The 18,274-nt window shown below is 35.3% G+C and overlaps 1 protein-coding gene across 6 annotated transcripts in view; it reads right to left on the bottom strand.

The window, feature by feature from the left end:
• Positions 1-1,485: 1,485 nt before the first annotated feature.
• The window catches only part of LOC129272280 (cytosolic purine 5'-nucleotidase-like), a 40,625-nt gene continuing 23,836 nt past the window's right edge, over positions 1,486-18,274 (bottom strand). For all 6 annotated transcript variants that reach the window (XM_064107985.1, XM_064107983.1, XM_064107984.1 and 3 more), the window contains 12 exons: positions 18,122-18,202; positions 16,957-17,107; positions 16,340-16,491; positions 15,206-15,285; positions 12,672-12,732; positions 11,538-11,579; positions 10,744-10,851; positions 9,741-9,978; positions 9,138-9,189; positions 7,544-7,662; positions 6,762-6,880; positions 1,486-6,187 (listed from right to left, as the gene is read on the bottom strand). In XM_064107985.1, coding sequence (XP_063964055.1) covers positions 5,984-6,187; positions 6,762-6,880; positions 7,544-7,662; positions 9,138-9,189; positions 9,741-9,978; positions 10,744-10,851; positions 11,538-11,579; positions 12,672-12,732; positions 15,206-15,285; positions 16,340-16,491; positions 16,957-17,107; positions 18,122-18,202 — 1,407 coding nt within the window. In that variant the 3' untranslated portion in view covers positions 1,486-5,983. The remainder of the gene's footprint in view (positions 6,188-6,761; positions 6,881-7,543; positions 7,663-9,137; positions 9,190-9,740; positions 9,979-10,743; positions 10,852-11,537; positions 11,580-12,671; positions 12,733-15,205; positions 15,286-16,339; positions 16,492-16,956; positions 17,108-18,121; positions 18,203-18,274) is intronic.

Below are 18,274 nucleotides of genomic sequence, written 5' to 3'. Positions count from 1 at the left end.
AACAGAATAATAGACATGACTTAATTAAGAACACTGAATGCCAGCAAAATCTGGCTCATGCACATGAAAATAAAATTGCTAATAAATTGCATGTGATTCTTACGACTGTATTAGGATTGCAGCATCGTTTTGTAAAAAATAAATATATAATTTTGTTTTCATCTGCATGTGTATTTTACAAGATTACACAATAATAAGTTTAATCTACTTTGTTTTAAATTCACGGATTAGATCAGAAACTTATATGAACAGAATACCAAACAGTTTTGATGCAATTATCTTTTAATTTAATGATCTCACTGTAATTCTTCTTTGTTCTAAGTTAACAACAATCGGACTTAACGAAAACATTGATAACCGAACATAAGACAATGCAAATCGTTAACCTCTTATACTCAATGTTGCAATAGAGCAGAGAAATCGCGATGTTCCAAGGTTCCACCGGAGCCCTGTCTCACAAAGAGTTGCAATTGATCTGATCAAGCACAACTACGGAAAGCCGGCAATGCCTCCATCTAAAATGCATACATCCGATCAAAATATTTCCTGAATATGATGTACACACGTACACGCATGAAAACAGTGTGCCCGTCTTTGCTTCAAATGGGACATTTTGCACAATTCCTATATGGCAAATTATGACATTGATGGATTCTAATAGTTGAGGTCGATCACAACTCTTTGTAAGACAGGGCCCACAAGTGAAAAAAAAATGTCTATGTTCAATGAGGCAGAGCCAATTTGTTTCATAATCCCATTCTAAATCACATTACCATTGCGTAAAAATCAATATTCCTCATTTGAATGTACACACTGGAATGCACATTTTAATGAGAATCAGACATTTGATGAGGGAAGTAAATGCCAAAAATTTAGATTTAATTCCCTGGAGTGCAAAACGTGTATCTCATTTCATAGAGCAATGGCAGGTTTTTTACATTTTGATGTCACCATCTCAGTATATACAGTATGCTGTTATGAAGTATGCACTACACTTTGAATGGTAGGCTGAAAAACTAAAGGTCACACACCATTTCTCCCTCTGCATAATTAAACAAGATTAGGAGACTACGAGTGACTTTAAGAACTTTACAGATTAAAGTGCAACCTTTTAAAGGGCAAGTTCACCCCCCCCCCAAAAAAAAAAAAAGTGATTTGAATAAAAAGAGAAAAATCCAACATGTACATGTACTACACATGACAATTTTCATCAAAATCAGATGTATAATTAGAAAGATATGACATTATTAAAAGTTTTGCTTAATTTCATAAAACAGTTATGCACATCCTGGCTGGTATGTAAATCCAGGGATAATGGCATCATTCATACTTGTTTGATTTTTCTCTTATTGATACAAATCAATATTTTTTCTGAGGTGAACTTGACCTTTAACATGGTCATCCATTATAAAATGAACTTCATGTTCCTTAGTGAAACGGGTAAATATTCCCCTAAAGTGAGAAAAAATGACTTTTTTATGTACATGTACATGTATGTCATACCTGTACGTATCATAATAGTTGTTTTGAAATGATTTAAAGTTTGAAGAAAAGAGGAAAATGTGTCATAACAAGAAAAACAGTACATAATGGACCATATTTTACGAAAGGTTTAAACTAGGGTCACAAACCATGGACTATGCAAATAGTTTGTAAAAAATTGTCCCCTCTTAGCAACTGGTACTAAATGCATGCTTGAATGAAGTGTAAAAGGACTCTACATAGTCCACAGTAAACCCCAACTAGTTTAAATATCTTTTGTGAATTTTCTTTACTTTCTGTTGGCATCTTTCAAGCCTTCATTCTAACCATGGTCTCAACAAGGGAAATTATATAATACTACTATGATGTTGGGGTAAGCATACTCGTTGCAATGCTGGATTGAATTAAGAAAACAATGGTAATGATCTGAGAAGATGTTTGATACACAACAGATTTATGAACTCCTTTTCTGAAAAAAAATAAACTGTTTAAATTTCTGTTCTACCATGCCATCAAATATATACAAATAAATACTATTGAAAATAAACATCTTATCTTTCAAAATTATTCTATAATCACGAGATCCCTGCGAAAAATATTCAGAGAAAATAAACTACAGATATATTACAAAATAATATACCATGAGAGTTGTACATATACATGTATATAAGATGATAATGGTGAATCACATATATCATAAGGATAACAAGTTACGTAAATCTGTATGAACAGACATGTTTCCCAATTTTGAAACATTTCAAAATTGGACTAAATATCATTGTCTTCTGGCAAATAGAGTATAATATAACATCTAACTACATGTACATCTAACTACCTATGTATAATACACATAATATTTTCCTCTAATCTATATCATTTTTTTTCCTTTTTTGGTTGTTTCTTAAAAGTGTATCTACATTTTTTCTACAGAGAGTAAACAACAGGTATAAGAATTTCAATAATTTAAGTGCCAACTTAAGGACACTTAACTTACATACTGGTAAAAACAGTATTAAAAGTACAACTCATGGGTAAAGAACAAGAAATCACAACAAGATTACACTTTATTAGGAAACGGGCCAAAAGCAACCAAGATTTCATCATGAAATTTAAATTACAATGTAGAAAGAGAATCAAATTCTCTGAATGCTGCCTCACGATATGGTCAAAGAATAAAAAAACCCCAAAGATTGCATTATGGGATATATGGGAATAGGATATGGGTTAGTGTCTGTTGAAAAGTTTACTACCTAAAAAAGGGTGAATGAATGGGGAAAAGGGAACTAAAAACTTTTTAAGAGGGGGGTAAAGATAAAGAGAGGGGAAGGGAGAGATAGAAGGGGAGAGGAGGAAGAGAGAAAGAGAAGGGGAGAGGGGGAGATCAAGAGGGGTAGGGGTAGGGACTAGGAGAGGGGAGGGGAAAAAGTGCAGAAGCAAACTGTTGTGAAATCACACACATACACAGTACCCATCTCAGAATACAAATGTACATCAATTTAAATACCACCACAAATCTGTACAATCATTTTGCTTAGCACCAATCATTTAGAGTTATTCAAATATGCAGGCTAAGCAAAGAAATCAATGTCATGCCTTGGATAATTAAAATGCCATGCAACTATCTAAAACTTAAGTACATTTAAAAACTGCATAACGAATTACTACAAAAACTATGCCCGGTTCAAAATTACTGTTTATTCATGAAGAATATCAAATACTGACTGACTACTACATGCACATGCTATTATGCAAGTACATATTGCAACACATATTACACTCTTAAAATTAAAATAAAGGGTGTTATTTCAATGAACAGATGTCAATATCAAAGTAGATTGTCTTTCCCCATCATTTTTTTTTTACATTTGATATATACATGTATTGCAGTGTTGATATTATGTTTGTTCAGATGTAATGCAGCAAAACTCCAAAAATTTCAGATAGCATTTTTATTATTGTGATGTAAAATACAATTAATATAACTCTGTGACTTAAAACGTTTAATTTTAACTATATAAATATTAGAAAGTCTAAATCGACATATTCATGAAAACATCAAGCACTATTTTCACAGGCAATTTGGTAATTCCTACATTAGGTTTTAAACCATTGCTCACTGTAGTTCTCCAAATGATTTTTTTTTTAATTGTAAATAAAAACTACGGTCGGCATGAATGACAAATTAAAGTCATTGGCATTGTAGGGAAGTTAATGCCATTTAATTAATTGGAAAGCTCTGTATTCCTATGAAATAGAAGAAGATAATTGAAACCATAACCAAAATGTTGGGTGCTTACTGCACTAAATGAGAACAAGCATGTATGCACATACACATACATAAACCTAACGTATTAATAATAGTCAATATCAATCTAATAATTGCAAACTACATGTATGACAGGAATATTTTCCACACATATTTCTATGATTATATCACGATTATGAGCTGAAGTAGAGACCCGCTTGTAAAATACAATAGCTCGGCGTACTGTGCATGGTTGATTGCAGTTATCATTGGCAATAATGAAAGAATTTCAAAATGAGGGTACATACGGTAGAGGTTTGGAAGAGTTTACTGCCAATAAAATCTGGCATACAAATAATATATACATATTATAATTGTAGGTGATATACATAAATATGAAGATATGTACATTCTTAGCATTTGCAACATGAAAATCACTAGAGAGAGGGCGAGTTTGGCAAATTACAGCGCTTCTAAGAAATCCAGACTCCTTTGACTGACCCCTCGTAAAGTATACTATGGTAATCATCTACCTTTTATACCTTTTAAAGTTGGTAACCATAATTTACATGTAGATCTATAACCCTTCATAAAAAACATTTAAAGAAAAAGGAATATAAAATATATATGTTAATTTCAAGTTTGTTAACATATTTCCAATGTGACAGTTATGTGATTATAGCAATTCAACTTTTGCTGCAATACATGTATCATAATTCATCTATTTGATACATGTAGTTTTAAATGTACATGTATCTACAGAGACTTACATGTATATAAGACATATATACTGTACATAAAAAACAGAGGTTTTCTCCAGAAACTTACAAAACAAAATTTTGTAAATAAAAAAAGAGAAGAATTTCCTGAACAGATTGTACAGAACTGAAAACAGACAAGGCCTTTTTAAATTCACTGGCAGTGAAGCTGTTTGTGCATTATCAATGTGTGTAATGCCAAAATAATGATGACTTGAATGTGCATGTGTGCATGTGTTCATGTAACTTATACTTATTTCAATGTGTCTTTATGCTCACTGGTCTGCAACTTATGGTAAAAGCTATATCAGTTTAAAACTGGATAAAAAAGGGTTAAAAATGTATGCATCATTCCTTCCCAACTAGAGAGTGTAATAATGACAAATTTCCCGCTAGAAATTTACTCCTTGTGTACTCCAGAGGTTATAACAGTTTAAAATGGAACAATGCTTTAAAAAAAATGTATACATTATACATTTGCCACTGGAAAAAATGAAGAATTAAGCAAAGGAACAAGCAGAAAATAACGAAAAGTAACTTTCTCTGAAGCATAAAACTTTCGTCTAAAAATTAACAAACATTCTGAGAAAGCACTTTAACTGCTTAAATGCCTGCCAAATACATCATCTCACTTCAAGGAAACCACAAAGTTCTAAAATAATTAAAAAACAATATAATTTTAGTGGCGCAATGTATTTGAAGAATACTACCTGTTAATAATATATCTATATTTCAGTTAACATGACATTGGCTTCGAAAGTGGTAAAACCAGAGTCCAGAAATAACGGCTGCAAGGAGACACTATAAAACAGTAATTCATTAACGGTGTCAGAGTGAAAGGCATATAAAGCTAAAACTTTAGGTTATAAACTTGAAATGCCCCAATACTTGTACTGTACATGCTTTAAAGAAATTACTCAGCGACCAGATTCAAGGACAACACACAATATAGGCAAAGGGCAAATAGAAGGATATATGGTTTAAAAACATGAGAAATCCAACCATTGAGTGAAATTTAAATATTGCCTTCAGTAAAATATGTGCATGTTAGGAAAGTTAAAAAAAAAAAGGGGGGGGGGGTTGTGTGTATGATGTTGATACCCTTTCCACATATAATTCAGAATTTGCTATAATATCATTGCTAATTCTTGGTGATATACAAAGACCATGTACTCAACATCAAGGTTCGCACAACTAGACCACAAGATACGCAACCATTTAATTACAGCATTAAAAACTCTTCTTCATGTAGCGACGAACACTGATTGCAAACTGCAGCAACATTTACAAGTTAAAAAATGGCAAATAATTGTACTGAGCATTTAAAAAAAACCAGGGCATTCCTGTCAAAAATAACTTGGCAAAGTATAAAGGAGTACATGTAGGAAGACATATGTCAGCTTTCTGCTCCCCCCCTTGCACTCAGTGCAGGAGGCAATGGGAGATGGAGTGATTGGGCGTGGCCCATAAGGCGTGGCTTATACCGGTATGTTACACCTCAATCATCCTGGTCGTGGCCATGGGTGATCATGGGAGGCTTGGGGGAGCTGAACGTCTTGCTCCTCTGCTCGCCGTTCGGGATGCGGGAGCTCGTGGAGGTGACGTCGCTGGCCGCCCGCTTCCGCGACAACGCAGGCGACATCATGGCCTGGGGTTCCTCTTCGTAATGGTCGTGGTGGTCGACGGTGGCCTCGTGAGGCATCTAAAATGGCAAAGGAAATACAAGGTAGTAATCAAAGGGTTGAGAATACATGATTGGAGCATATGACTTTGATGGGAGCTATTTTCATGGCATTGATATAAACCTGATGAACTATGACCACAGTTTCATGGAGTGTGAGTCGCCAACTTATTTACTAAAGATTTACAAATAATTTGAAATCCCATTGTGAAAAAAATTTCAAAAATGTATTTTGCTTTGAAATGAAGATTAAGAAAAACAAAATTTGAGCACACATTGAATCTTAATTTATCCTTTGGTACATGTACATTACCCTTTTTTTATAAATGCTAAATCAGATGAAACCTAGTATTCCATGGATGTGTGGACTGAAATTCAAATTTTAAAAGAATTTTAAAGACATTGAAAGACTTGAAAATCATGATAAATTGCTACCAAATCAATGGTCAAATCAAACTCATACTGAAGGACCCGCTCCACTGCGAAGCCATCAATGAGAATAGGCACTAAATATCATGTGTAAATTGGACATAACCATGATTTTTTTTTTTAGATTCTGTGAAACAGCCCAATTTTGATAGGAATACAGACTTACGAGCTGGTGGGGCGCCCTGAATAGATAGCTGAATGGATAATGGAGTAAGTTAAGGAATGATGACGAGTAGAGATCTGCATAGCGTAGTACTTGACTGGCGAAGAAGGTCTGCCTGGATCCTGTGAAGTTTAAAGGTAAAAGGATGTACAATAGTTGCAGCAAATAATTCTGTCATGGTGAATGTCTTTAAATCGCAATTTCACTACATGTATGTACATGTATGTAAGGGAGAGGGCGTTTCCAGAGGGTTATATTTTTTTTATCAATAACAAGAAACACTGCAAATGTAGATCATAGAGTATGAAGTGTTGCAGTGGCAGCAAACAATTATCTTATGAGAAAGTCTTTAAAAGAAAGGTTATTGATTACATGACCATATATTCAGATTTGGTATAATAACATATTACTTATCTTTGTGAAATCTTTGTGCAAATTTTTCAGCTCAATGTTGGGTGTGTCTCTCTCACTTTTTTTTTTATCAAGACATGCTTAGCATTCTTATATTTAAACATTGAGGAAGTACAAGTGTTGAAAAACTATATTACTCTTACAACCATACACACACCCATATCCAACCACACAAATACCTATATGGGCTGATTTATTTTTTATCTTAGATAAATGGAAAAACGGAGTGCTCCTCTTTTCCGTTAATAAAATTCTTTAAAACGGGAGGAGCAGTTGGCAGGCCTGGAAGAATTCTTAATGGTAAAATGGTGCTTTTTTTTCAAAATTGTAGACATCACAGATACATGTACATGTATCTTGGAAGAATCACTCACCACTCCTGAAAAGACTGCCTAGTTTACCGTGGCACATGTCCATCTCATGCGTGATGGTCTGCATGGCCTTCCGGACTTTGCTGATATCTGGAATCTTCTCCGTTGCACTGTCAAGATTTCTACAAAAAATGACAAAAACATACTTCATCAGTATAATGAATAGGTCTTGTATTGTACATATCAAACTTCAATTTGATAATTTATTATTTTGATCTTATGCATGTCTTAACTCTGTGGTAAAGATGTAGTAAAGATGATATTAACTAGGATGCTCTGATGTCATCATTATGCTGATGTGCAGTATGTGGCCCTTTAAACTGCCCCTATTCATTTACACATTCAAGAAACAACATCTTCAAGCACTTCTAAACCTAATAAATGTACCTTAAAATAGACCTTAATATGATAAAAAATTTAAGAATTAGTCATAAGTAACATTTAGGCGATAACAATGTGGTTCACTTTGGATATAATTAACCAATGATTGGCTTTCTCGCAGCTCTACCATTTTAGGAATAGATATCCGCAGCAAAGTACCCATTCATCTCACCTGGATGGAGTGTGGCAAATGTATTTCAATGTCTTGCCAAAGAGCAACTTTTAATACTGCTTTACTGATAGTACTTGCACAATAGAAGATTAATAACTGCTGAGGTTTTGAATTGAAAATAATGTTTTGAGCATGTGTATACACTGATACAAATAATATTATTATTGATGCGATATATGAGAGCATTATATTGAAGATGAAATGCCCTGCTAAATGGCAAAAGTGTGATCAAATCCATGGCTTTCTTGTGTTAATTTGAGTATTTTAGACAGGGTTCCCAGCCTTTCAAGAAAACAAAGTTCCCTGATTTTTCCCTGATGAAGTTTAAAAATTCTCTGATAATTATTTAGACCCATTCCCAGTTTCGCATGTTTTCTAAGTTGTTGCTGTGAATTACATGCATTTTCAGTACAAAAACAATAATTCAAAACTAATTAGTAGCACCATAACCAGTCATTTAATGGATGTTGTTTTGATATGCAACAAAATATAACAGAGTCTGACTGACTACCGTGCTTTCGACTTTTTGGCCGATCGATTTTCCCTGATTTGAGGTATTTTTTATCAAATTTCCTGATTTTTTCCCTGACTGGAAAAAAGTAAAATAATTTTCCCTGATGGCTGGGAACCCTGTTAGACCACTCAGACATAGCACCTACTTGATATCATCTTTACTACATAGTTAAGACATGCACAAGATTAAAAGAATCAGTTAAGGTAGTAGTTGATATCGTATTGAAGGAGATACAGTAAAACATCAGTCCAAATGTTATGGGTCATGTGGTCCAGTGGTTAGAGAATTGGACTCATAATCGCAAGGTTGTGAGTTCAAATCCCAACTCTACCACTGTCTCCACTTTGATAAAAAGACCCGAGAGTAATATCTGTCGTCTATAACGTCAGCCACTATGACCGATTAATCTAGACGAAAATGTTTCCTAGTAGGTAATTGGTTATGTACCAGCTTGGCTTTTACCAGCAAATAGAGTTGTCCTGCAAAGTCCCTATGGAAGATACCATAAACAGAATCAGAAAATCACTTACTTGTACTGCTCAGCTAAGGCCACATCAAGCTCCTCAAGTTTTTCAAATAATGCTGTAATAAACAAAACAAAACATGACATACTGTATTTGAGCTGCATCTACTGTAATCAATATATCCTTGTAGTGATCCTCACTATTATTTCAATAACTTTAAATAATAGTAATATGCTCCTGTTTAAAACTTATTTATAGGTCTCCTCTATCCAACATTTTTTAAGAAATCATATGATATCCCATATATAAATTGATAACATTGTCATTGCCACTACTACCACTGCCAACACCATCGTCACCATTAACATCACCATCGTCACCATTAACATCATCATCATCCTTATCATCATCATCATCACCACCACCACCACCACCACTACCACCATTATCATCCTCATCATCATCAGCATTATCATCATCACCACCACCATCATCATCATCATCATCATGATCATTATCATCATCATCATGACCATCATCATCATGATCATTATCATCATCATCAAGACCATCATCATCCTCACCACCACCATCCTCATCATCATCGTCATCATTCTCATCATCATCATCATCCTCATTCCTACCACCATCATCATCATCACAACCTACTTCGCTTCTCTGTCCAGACCGAGAGTTCTTGCGCAACCTCTGGCACCACCAGAAAGGTCCTCCACCCCCTCTCCTTCTTGGACTTGAGGATATCGCCAAAGATGTGGTCTCCGATGTAGAGGACATCGTTGCCTCTTGCATTGAGCATCTCACAGATGACATCGCAGGAGCCTCCAGAGTACACTTGGCCTTGCTGGGCACGACCGACATGACTGCCAATCTTCAGACTACCTGTATCCTGTTTGTGCGCGTGAGATGAAGAAAATGGAAAAATACATGTATGGTGCAATTCAAACATTTGGATGAAAATGAAAATGTTATACTATTCGGTATTCGGTCAAAATGAAAGGAATCAAAGAATGAAAATTTGTTTTAAAAAGAACTGGGTGAAAAATACAACAAATTACATTGTATATCAGAGTATATATCAGTGTAGACAATGCATGATACATATCTCAATTTGGTATCTGAAATAGCATTGTCATTGAAGAGGAAAGTAAAGAAATGAGAGGGGAAAAACAAGACTAAATAGCTGAGCTTATAACTGTTGGATAAGTTCAAGAATCTATAAAGTCGCAAACATAGAGAGACAGATTAAATACAGGTTTATTGAATACTTTAAATACTTTATAACAACCTGTAGTTAAACTTGCATTCTATAAAAACAAAATACAAAAGATAATTTAATTGCTCTTGCATGTCCATATTTCAAAACAACAGAATAAAACTGCTGGAGGTGCTATTTCATCTAATGCTTAACTGAAAACAAAGAATAGAAATATCCAGAAGGACTGGGTATGAAGAGATTATTACTGTTATTTGTTTGGTGTCACCTGTGACTGGAAGGTAAAAAGTGAACTGAATCACTATGACCCGAAGGTCTCTCCTCCAAACTGGGGTGCAGGTGGACCACTACACCAGGGTTTCCCCCTACTCTTATACAAATAGCGCAGTGGGTTTTTTAACGTGCAAAGGTGGCAACTCTCCAGATAATATGACTTACAAGATCAACTTGTCTTAGGATGGTCCCATTGGCAAAGAAGCTTGGTTTCTTGGCATCTACAATGGTGATGTCAAAGTAGTGGTACCACTTCTTGTGAGGAGTCCCAGGCTGCAGAGAGATGATAGGGTATATCAATTCAAATATACATTTGGTGCATTATTTGCTTTATACATGTACATGTATTTTGATGATGTATACTGTCCATGACATATTGTAATCTTCTGTGGGGGGTGAGTGGTTCTATGAAACATCTTGTCAAGTGATTGTCAGTGATTTTCAAAGACAAATTTGCTATGAGCCAATCAGATGAAAGGATTTTTAGTAGTTTATAATTAATATCACAGACTGCTTGTTGTTTTGAAAAACTCCATTGTAGTCAAGCTGTCACATATCTAGATATTTTGGCAAACCTTAAATACTTTGTAGTAAATGTCAATTGATGAGTATAATAACATCTTTCTTCTTAACAAGTGTGCCAGAGAAAGCAATAATAATAATAATAAATGGATTTATTGAGCGCTTTTTGCCTGAGTATACAAAGCGCTACTATTATTACCCCGGCTTTAGCTGTGCTGCCATATACATGTAGTCGCTGAAGCATTAAAGGAATTTCTTCCTACCGGGTACCCATTCACCTCACCTGGGTTGAGTGCAGCACAATTACAACAATACTCATAAATAATAATAATAATAACAATAATAATAATAAATGATAATAATTATGATAATAAATAATAAAAATATACTATAATAACTGATATTTAATGATTTGTTCATGATCTATGATCACTTACTGCAGGCCCATAAGGGTAGTCGAATAAGTACTTCATCACTTTCTGTAATGACAAAATACAAATATTAAGATGTATTTTATTAACATTTTCAATATTGAAATTGACAGACTAACAATGATAACATAAATAAGCATATCTTCAACAACAAAAAATAATTCAAGCAATAAACAATGAAAAAAAATTCTAGTATCATATCTATCTTTTGGATTTCCATCATTCATGGGGGGGGGGGCTCGCATATTGTCCCCCTCCGCCATGAAACAAAAAAATCTGCATAACTATAGTTTAAAAAAATCTAATCAATTACTTTCAGCCCAGGCTGGCTTTGCCCCCCCCCCCTGGATCCGCCAGTGAAAAAAGTTATTATCATTATCACAAATGAGCAGCTTCCCAATATACTATGTAATATAAAATGCATAACTTTCAATTTTTTAATAGTTCGTGGTGACTTATTTTTGTTTTCTTTTTAGAAATTGGGGGTGAAATAATTTGGTCTATTGATATACTGAAGGTACTGTAAAAACCATTTTCAATTTTATAAGAAAATAAAATTTCATTGATATTTTACCATACGATACAGTATGTAGGAAAGCTGCTTGCATATGACATCACAAATCAAATCATTAAAATTCTAATAACTTTTTTATTCTTTGATGGATTTTTCTCAAACCTTCGGCAATATTTTTTTATTATTTTTTCTGCTATCTTTACAATAAAGTTTTTGCCAGGGTGAACTTCCCCTTTAACTAAAAAGAAATCAATTTATAGTTGTTGATGCATGAAGCAGATTAGGGGCCCGTCTTACAAAGAGTTACGATTGATCAAATCAATCACAACTATGGAAAGCCAGTAACGTCAACCCCTATACAAGTGTTTGTTCAATATATATTCACACATTCGAATAGTTTTCTTGAAAATTCAGTGTGCTTCTCTTTGTTTAAAAGGACACTATAAATTTCCTGAAAAAAAAAATTATGATGTCGTTGGATTACCATATATTTGAGGTCGTTCGGCTCAATCGTTACTCTTTGTAAGACGGGCCCCAGGAATCAATTGCAAACTTAAAATAGATTGCAAGACTAAGGATTGATTTGGGGACCTAAAATTGGCTTGCAATCGATTAAACTACTTTACCTTGGTGTAGTTGTAGCCACTGTTGGTCACTAGGAACACTTTCTTTCCATGGTCTCTCATTCTACGAACAAAACATATAGTAATGGAAACATTGATTCATTGTTACCTTATTCCTCATTTTTAAAGGTGCACGACCCCCGCGCTGTTGTGTGCTCGCCGCCATCTTCATCGTGAAGATCATCCACGTAATTTGCATGCAGCAGTCAATCATCAGCCATTCGCGTAGCACGTGCACACATTCACAGTAGACATACGCTATGCCGCTTTTGGCTACATCAGAATCAATCCAAATATCTGCTGACGTCGCTTCACGCAGCAGAAGGAGACGGAGCAAAGCTGCCAAGATCTTCCAACCGCAGCCGAGGCATATGCGAACTGAGAATCGTCTGAGCTCGGGCATATGCGAACTGAGAATCGTCAGAGCTCGGGCATTCGGAACATGGCATCTGCATACGCAACATATAACCATAAAGTTGGTGTCAATTGGCAGCTGGCGCTGTCCGCAGTGCGTACATGTATGTAAGTCAAGCAGCGGAGCGCCCTCAGAATCCGGGGATCGTGTACCTTTAAGAGCAATAATCCACCAACGGGGAATGATGCTAGAACAAATAAAATAGACTTTAACGTGATGTAAAATATGCCCTACTATTTCAAGAATAATTAATATTTCTAAAAACACATACAGTAGCTCGTATTAAAAAAAACGGTGGGGGGAGGGGGTATTTTAATAAGCCATTTGTAAATTATGCATGAGGTTACACCAGACTGGTGAACCTTTCTTGTGCTACTGATATACCCCTCTGTAGCTGAATTACCACCTGAGAACACGTTCCAGTCATGTGGAATGCTGTGCATAACTTCATGGAAGGCTTTATTAAAAACCACCCAGGCATATATATTTGGGGATAACTATTCATGTTCTTGCCTAGCTAGCAGTAGAATAGTATGAGTTGAACCCGAGAGGTCATTATTTTTACAAGTCAGAAGTGTCTACTGTACTATATACGCCCAGGGGTTCTCAGAGCATGGCCTACTGGCAGAACTCCTCAATCTGGGTCCGAACTATTTTTATTGCACAAATGGCTCCCATAGGGTAGTGCTGTGTCTGGTCAGCGTTCCACATGGCGTATACAAGTGCTGAAAGCAGTTACTGTAGTTTAACATTACTATTGACTTCCGATGAATTTTGGAAGTCTTGCCTATTAATCTGTTATAAATCTGTTGGATAATGCTCCCGAAATAGGGTCAGATTGAACCATAGAGAATCCAGGACTTCTGAGCTTCCAGGGGACGCCGGCCGTAACAGACTCGGCGCTCCCCACTCCTGATGCACGATGCACAGGTAAGTCTCCAGTTTACTCTGGCCTTTTCAGGTTTCATTGAAATCCAATCTGGCCCTTCAAGGAAAAACGTTTGAGAACCCTTGGTATACATCCTTCTGCCAGCTAGGTAAAAAATTGAAGTTTACCCTTTCTATGGACTGAGCGATTCCACAAACAATCCATTTATTCAACCCTACTTTGACATAAGGAAGCAAGTAACAAAAGTGATGTTTCTGACAAAAAAGAGAAATACACCTACATGTAGATACCAATTTCATTTATCTAGATGCCAACGCATGATGGTTAGCGAGCCATACATGTACATAGCAGCAGGATAGTTGTTTTTTATTAAGTTTGATATGGAAGAATGAATCACTTTGTAAAAAACAAACACATTATAAAACCTAATTTTGGGGCCATTTGCTTCCTCTTGTCAAAAGAGGGCAGCATTGCTATAAATGTTTTCAATTAGAAAATGTTAATGCTAATTTGCCACTTCAGATCCTATCAAATTAGTACATTGTGAGGTTTTTTTCATAAAAAGAGGCTTGGTTGCTTTATCGAATCCATTATCTCGCCTTCCTCCTCCAAGAGATCAGTTCAGACCTACATGAATGTCGCATTGAGAACAGGAGAGATTTAAAATTTTGGAAAGCACAGCAAACCTTGCCTGCTAAAAGAGTTTGTCTTTAGCCTAAAAACCAGTGAGTCGTCGTCCATCGATAAGGTAGGAGTGCGCTGGTTCTAAAGAACAGATAAAATGTGGCAAATGCAAGTATGTATTTACTAAAAAAAACCAGCAAGCCAGAAGATCTATTGATACCGTTGCTTCTGCAAAAGAGGGAAAAATAGAAGCCTGAATTGTATTGTCCATGACCTAAAGAATATTATGGCTGTAAAATTTGTTTTCTTCAGAAACTGACACAAACCAATCAATATTATTAAAGGTACAAGGTGACTGCTTAAATCTAAAAAAAAAGTATATTAGAATTTCCCATGGGCTCAATAAGGGTCATTTTGTTTATATATAAATGTAGCTAGTTGATTGTTCCCAACTAGCTGTCTTTGGTGAGAATGGTATCAATAGATAAATGGCTTGCCAGTATAATAGTGTCTGTTACAACTAAACAAAAAAAAAGAAAGAAATGTTGGAGAGTGAAATAAACGTAAAAAATAAAGGTTGCGTAGAACGGTCCAGTCTGCTGCCCTCACCTTTGAAGAAGCATGGGTAACCTTGGATCCTTGATGATGTATTCTTCGGGGTTTTCTACCGTTTTATCTTTGAGGGAGCCCTAGGGATCAAAGAACAAACAAAGCTTTTCTTCTTTAGTTCACACATGATGGAAAATGAAACAATGCTTTAAAAAAAAAGGTCAACTATAGAATTCAGTATTATCTGTTTTTGCTTTCTACAGGGATGGGGTTAGGCTTGTTCAGACCGAGTAACGCACTGGCACAATAAAGCCAATGTAACATTTGGGTGTGCTTCTGAGGAAGGAGACAAATTGTGTTGTGAAAAGCTACATGTATGTTAACCCGTTGCAGACTGAGCCCACCTATGTGCAGACTGGAGTCTATGGAAAACATGTGTTATAGCGAAATCATCCAGTCTCCAACAGGTTAAGATCTTCTCTGTTTAAGTCAATGACACATGTCTGGACCCCGTTGTATAAAACTTTGCCATTAAAAGGTAACTTGCATGGAATCCTTGATTCTGATTGGCTCTTCATCATCATTACCATGGTAGTTACCACTGGATGGCATAGTTATCATAATAGTAGCTTTTATGCAATAGGGCTCTGGACACCTTTTAATTAGTGGGTTAATCTCTATGCTTTGTCTGAACAAGCCATTCTAGTAATAATGGATGATGGTAAACAAAGATCAAAGGAATAAACAAACCCAAAAGATACAGAAAGAAATTCCCAGCTGCGACTATTTAGTAGTACAGAAACACTTTACAAGTTCACCTTCCACGAGTCAAGTATTCGCCAAAGTCAAACCAATGTCTTACACCAGGGCCCCGCAGCACAAAGGTGAGCGATTAATCGCCGATTTTAAAGAACAAAGCTGATTGGTTGCTAGTCAGTCTACTGAACAAATTGCGCATGCAACAATGATCTTGATAGGCCATTTCATTTAGAGATTACTCGCTAACCTTTGTGTTCTGGGATCCAGATTATTCAAGATACATGTATGTTAGATTTTATGGATGATAAATGTTGTAAAGCGCTTAGAAACGCAAAGTATTAAGCGCTATTTAAAATCATAGTTATGACTAGTATCATTATTAACAAGTGTAGACACAGATTTTGTTGAACTTTTTAAAATGAAACGTAAACCAACCTTGATGTGAACCCAGTCGACAGTGTTCCTGACATCCGAGAAGATGCTCTCCCATGACATGAAGAGATCTCCTTTCCTCACGCCCTTATCACCGTCCACAAAGTCTGGTTGAGTTGAGAAATAGTTCACCAGGCACGCGATGAGGTAGGTTTCTATGTGGGGAAGAGAGGAGTACAATGACCTCTTATTAATAATATACCAGAGGTACATGATAACAAAAAGGTTGGTTACTTCAGCCCTTGTATATGCCCTTGTATATGTATGGGTAGCTGATCATTCATAGCCCTTATATGTATGGGTAGCTGATCATTCATAGGCCTTATATGTATGGGTAGCTGATCATTCATAGCCCTTATGTGTATGAGTAGCTAATCGTCCATAGTATTTGTCATGAACGCAAATGAATACATCATGGCTTAAGATAAATTAGGTATTACAATCATGGTTTAAACTATATGCAAACCCAAGATTTAAAGGAAACCAAACCCAAGAAGAGAAGCAATCTTATTGGAAAGAGTAAAATGAGAGGAACAATATAAAACAAGTTGCATCAAAATCGGTTGTGGACTACCGTAAGCAAGATATGGAATTTGGGCCAAGCTATGGCTAGGGCATACCTGGTAAGTTGAAGAGTGTGTTGAGAACATACAGACGTTCCTGCTCCGTCCTCAGTGCAATGAATTTGTTAGGGTACAGTTCTGCAATCTCCACCGAGGTTAGGAACTTGAAGCCATGTACACACACCAGGATATTGCCATATGTGTCAATCTGTATAGGTTTGAAAATAAAATATTTTCAAACGGGTGAAAATGAAATCCATGCATCATTACCCCCACTCACATGTACATGAAATTTAATGGCTGAAAGTAACAGATTTTTTTTTTTTGTAAAATGAGTAAAAATTAGGAATATACTGATACTTTATCAAAATATTGGGGAATATCAATTTTTGGATGATCATAAATTGCTCTTTCATCAACATCAAATGAAAGACACAAGCAAACAAAGTACTCGCTAAATGAAAAGTGTATTACATACTGTATTTTGGCCGACAAATATTCTAATGATTTAGCTTTCATTTTTATATGTAGCAATAACTGTACATAGAAGTGGACATTATTTTAGAAATGGAGTCAGGAAATTATCTAAATTTCAGCTTACTAACATAAATGAATAATGCAAAAACTTCATGATCATAATGTTTCCTTATCTGGCTTTACATCCCTTCAATTGTTACTTTCTATTCATGTTTTCCCTTCACTTTGTAAGTTGTGTAAGGGCATTTTCAGAGTTTTTTTTTTAATCTATGAGAAAATACTTCAAATGTTGATCACGTATAGTACAAAGTAGTTCTTAAAGGTAAAAGAAAAAGAATGTAGTTACAGCAAACAATTATTTCATGAGAAAGTCTTTAGAATTAAGGTTAATGTCACTACATCATCGTCAAAGATCAAGATCGAGTACAATAACAAACTTATCTTTGTGAAATAATGAAATCTTAGCTGAAAAGTGACAACACTTAACGATCACTAACACAGAAAAAGCATATGTGGGAGAGTGTATTAATATTGCTTTGAAAAAATAGCCAACATTTAAGGGAATTCCATGTTTATTTTGCTAATTTCTCGGCATACACACATTATCTTCCAGAGCCATTTGGCACATATGTTTTTTTTATTTACATACAAACACTTCCAAGGTAGTCATTTTATTGGACTCTGTTTGAACTCTTTATGAGAACGTTACAACTGGCATTTCTCTTTAAATCCAACATAATCTCACCTTAAGGAGATTTCCATAAACTTTGTCAAAGACAAGACCTCTAATAGGAAAGGATGGATCATATTCAAAGTTGTACAGGTCCTGAAAAAAAGAAAAGAAAACGAGAAATCAACATTCATTGTATATTATACAAATAATGCACATTTATGAGTG

Source organism: Lytechinus pictus, chromosome 12, assembly GCF_037042905.1.
Source record: "Lytechinus pictus isolate F3 Inbred chromosome 12, Lp3.0, whole genome shotgun sequence".
Classification (NCBI taxonomy): domain Eukaryota; kingdom Metazoa; phylum Echinodermata; class Echinoidea; order Temnopleuroida; family Toxopneustidae; genus Lytechinus; species Lytechinus pictus.
Note: the sequence above shows the minus strand (reverse complement) of the source record. Positions and strands in the feature narration are given on the sequence as shown.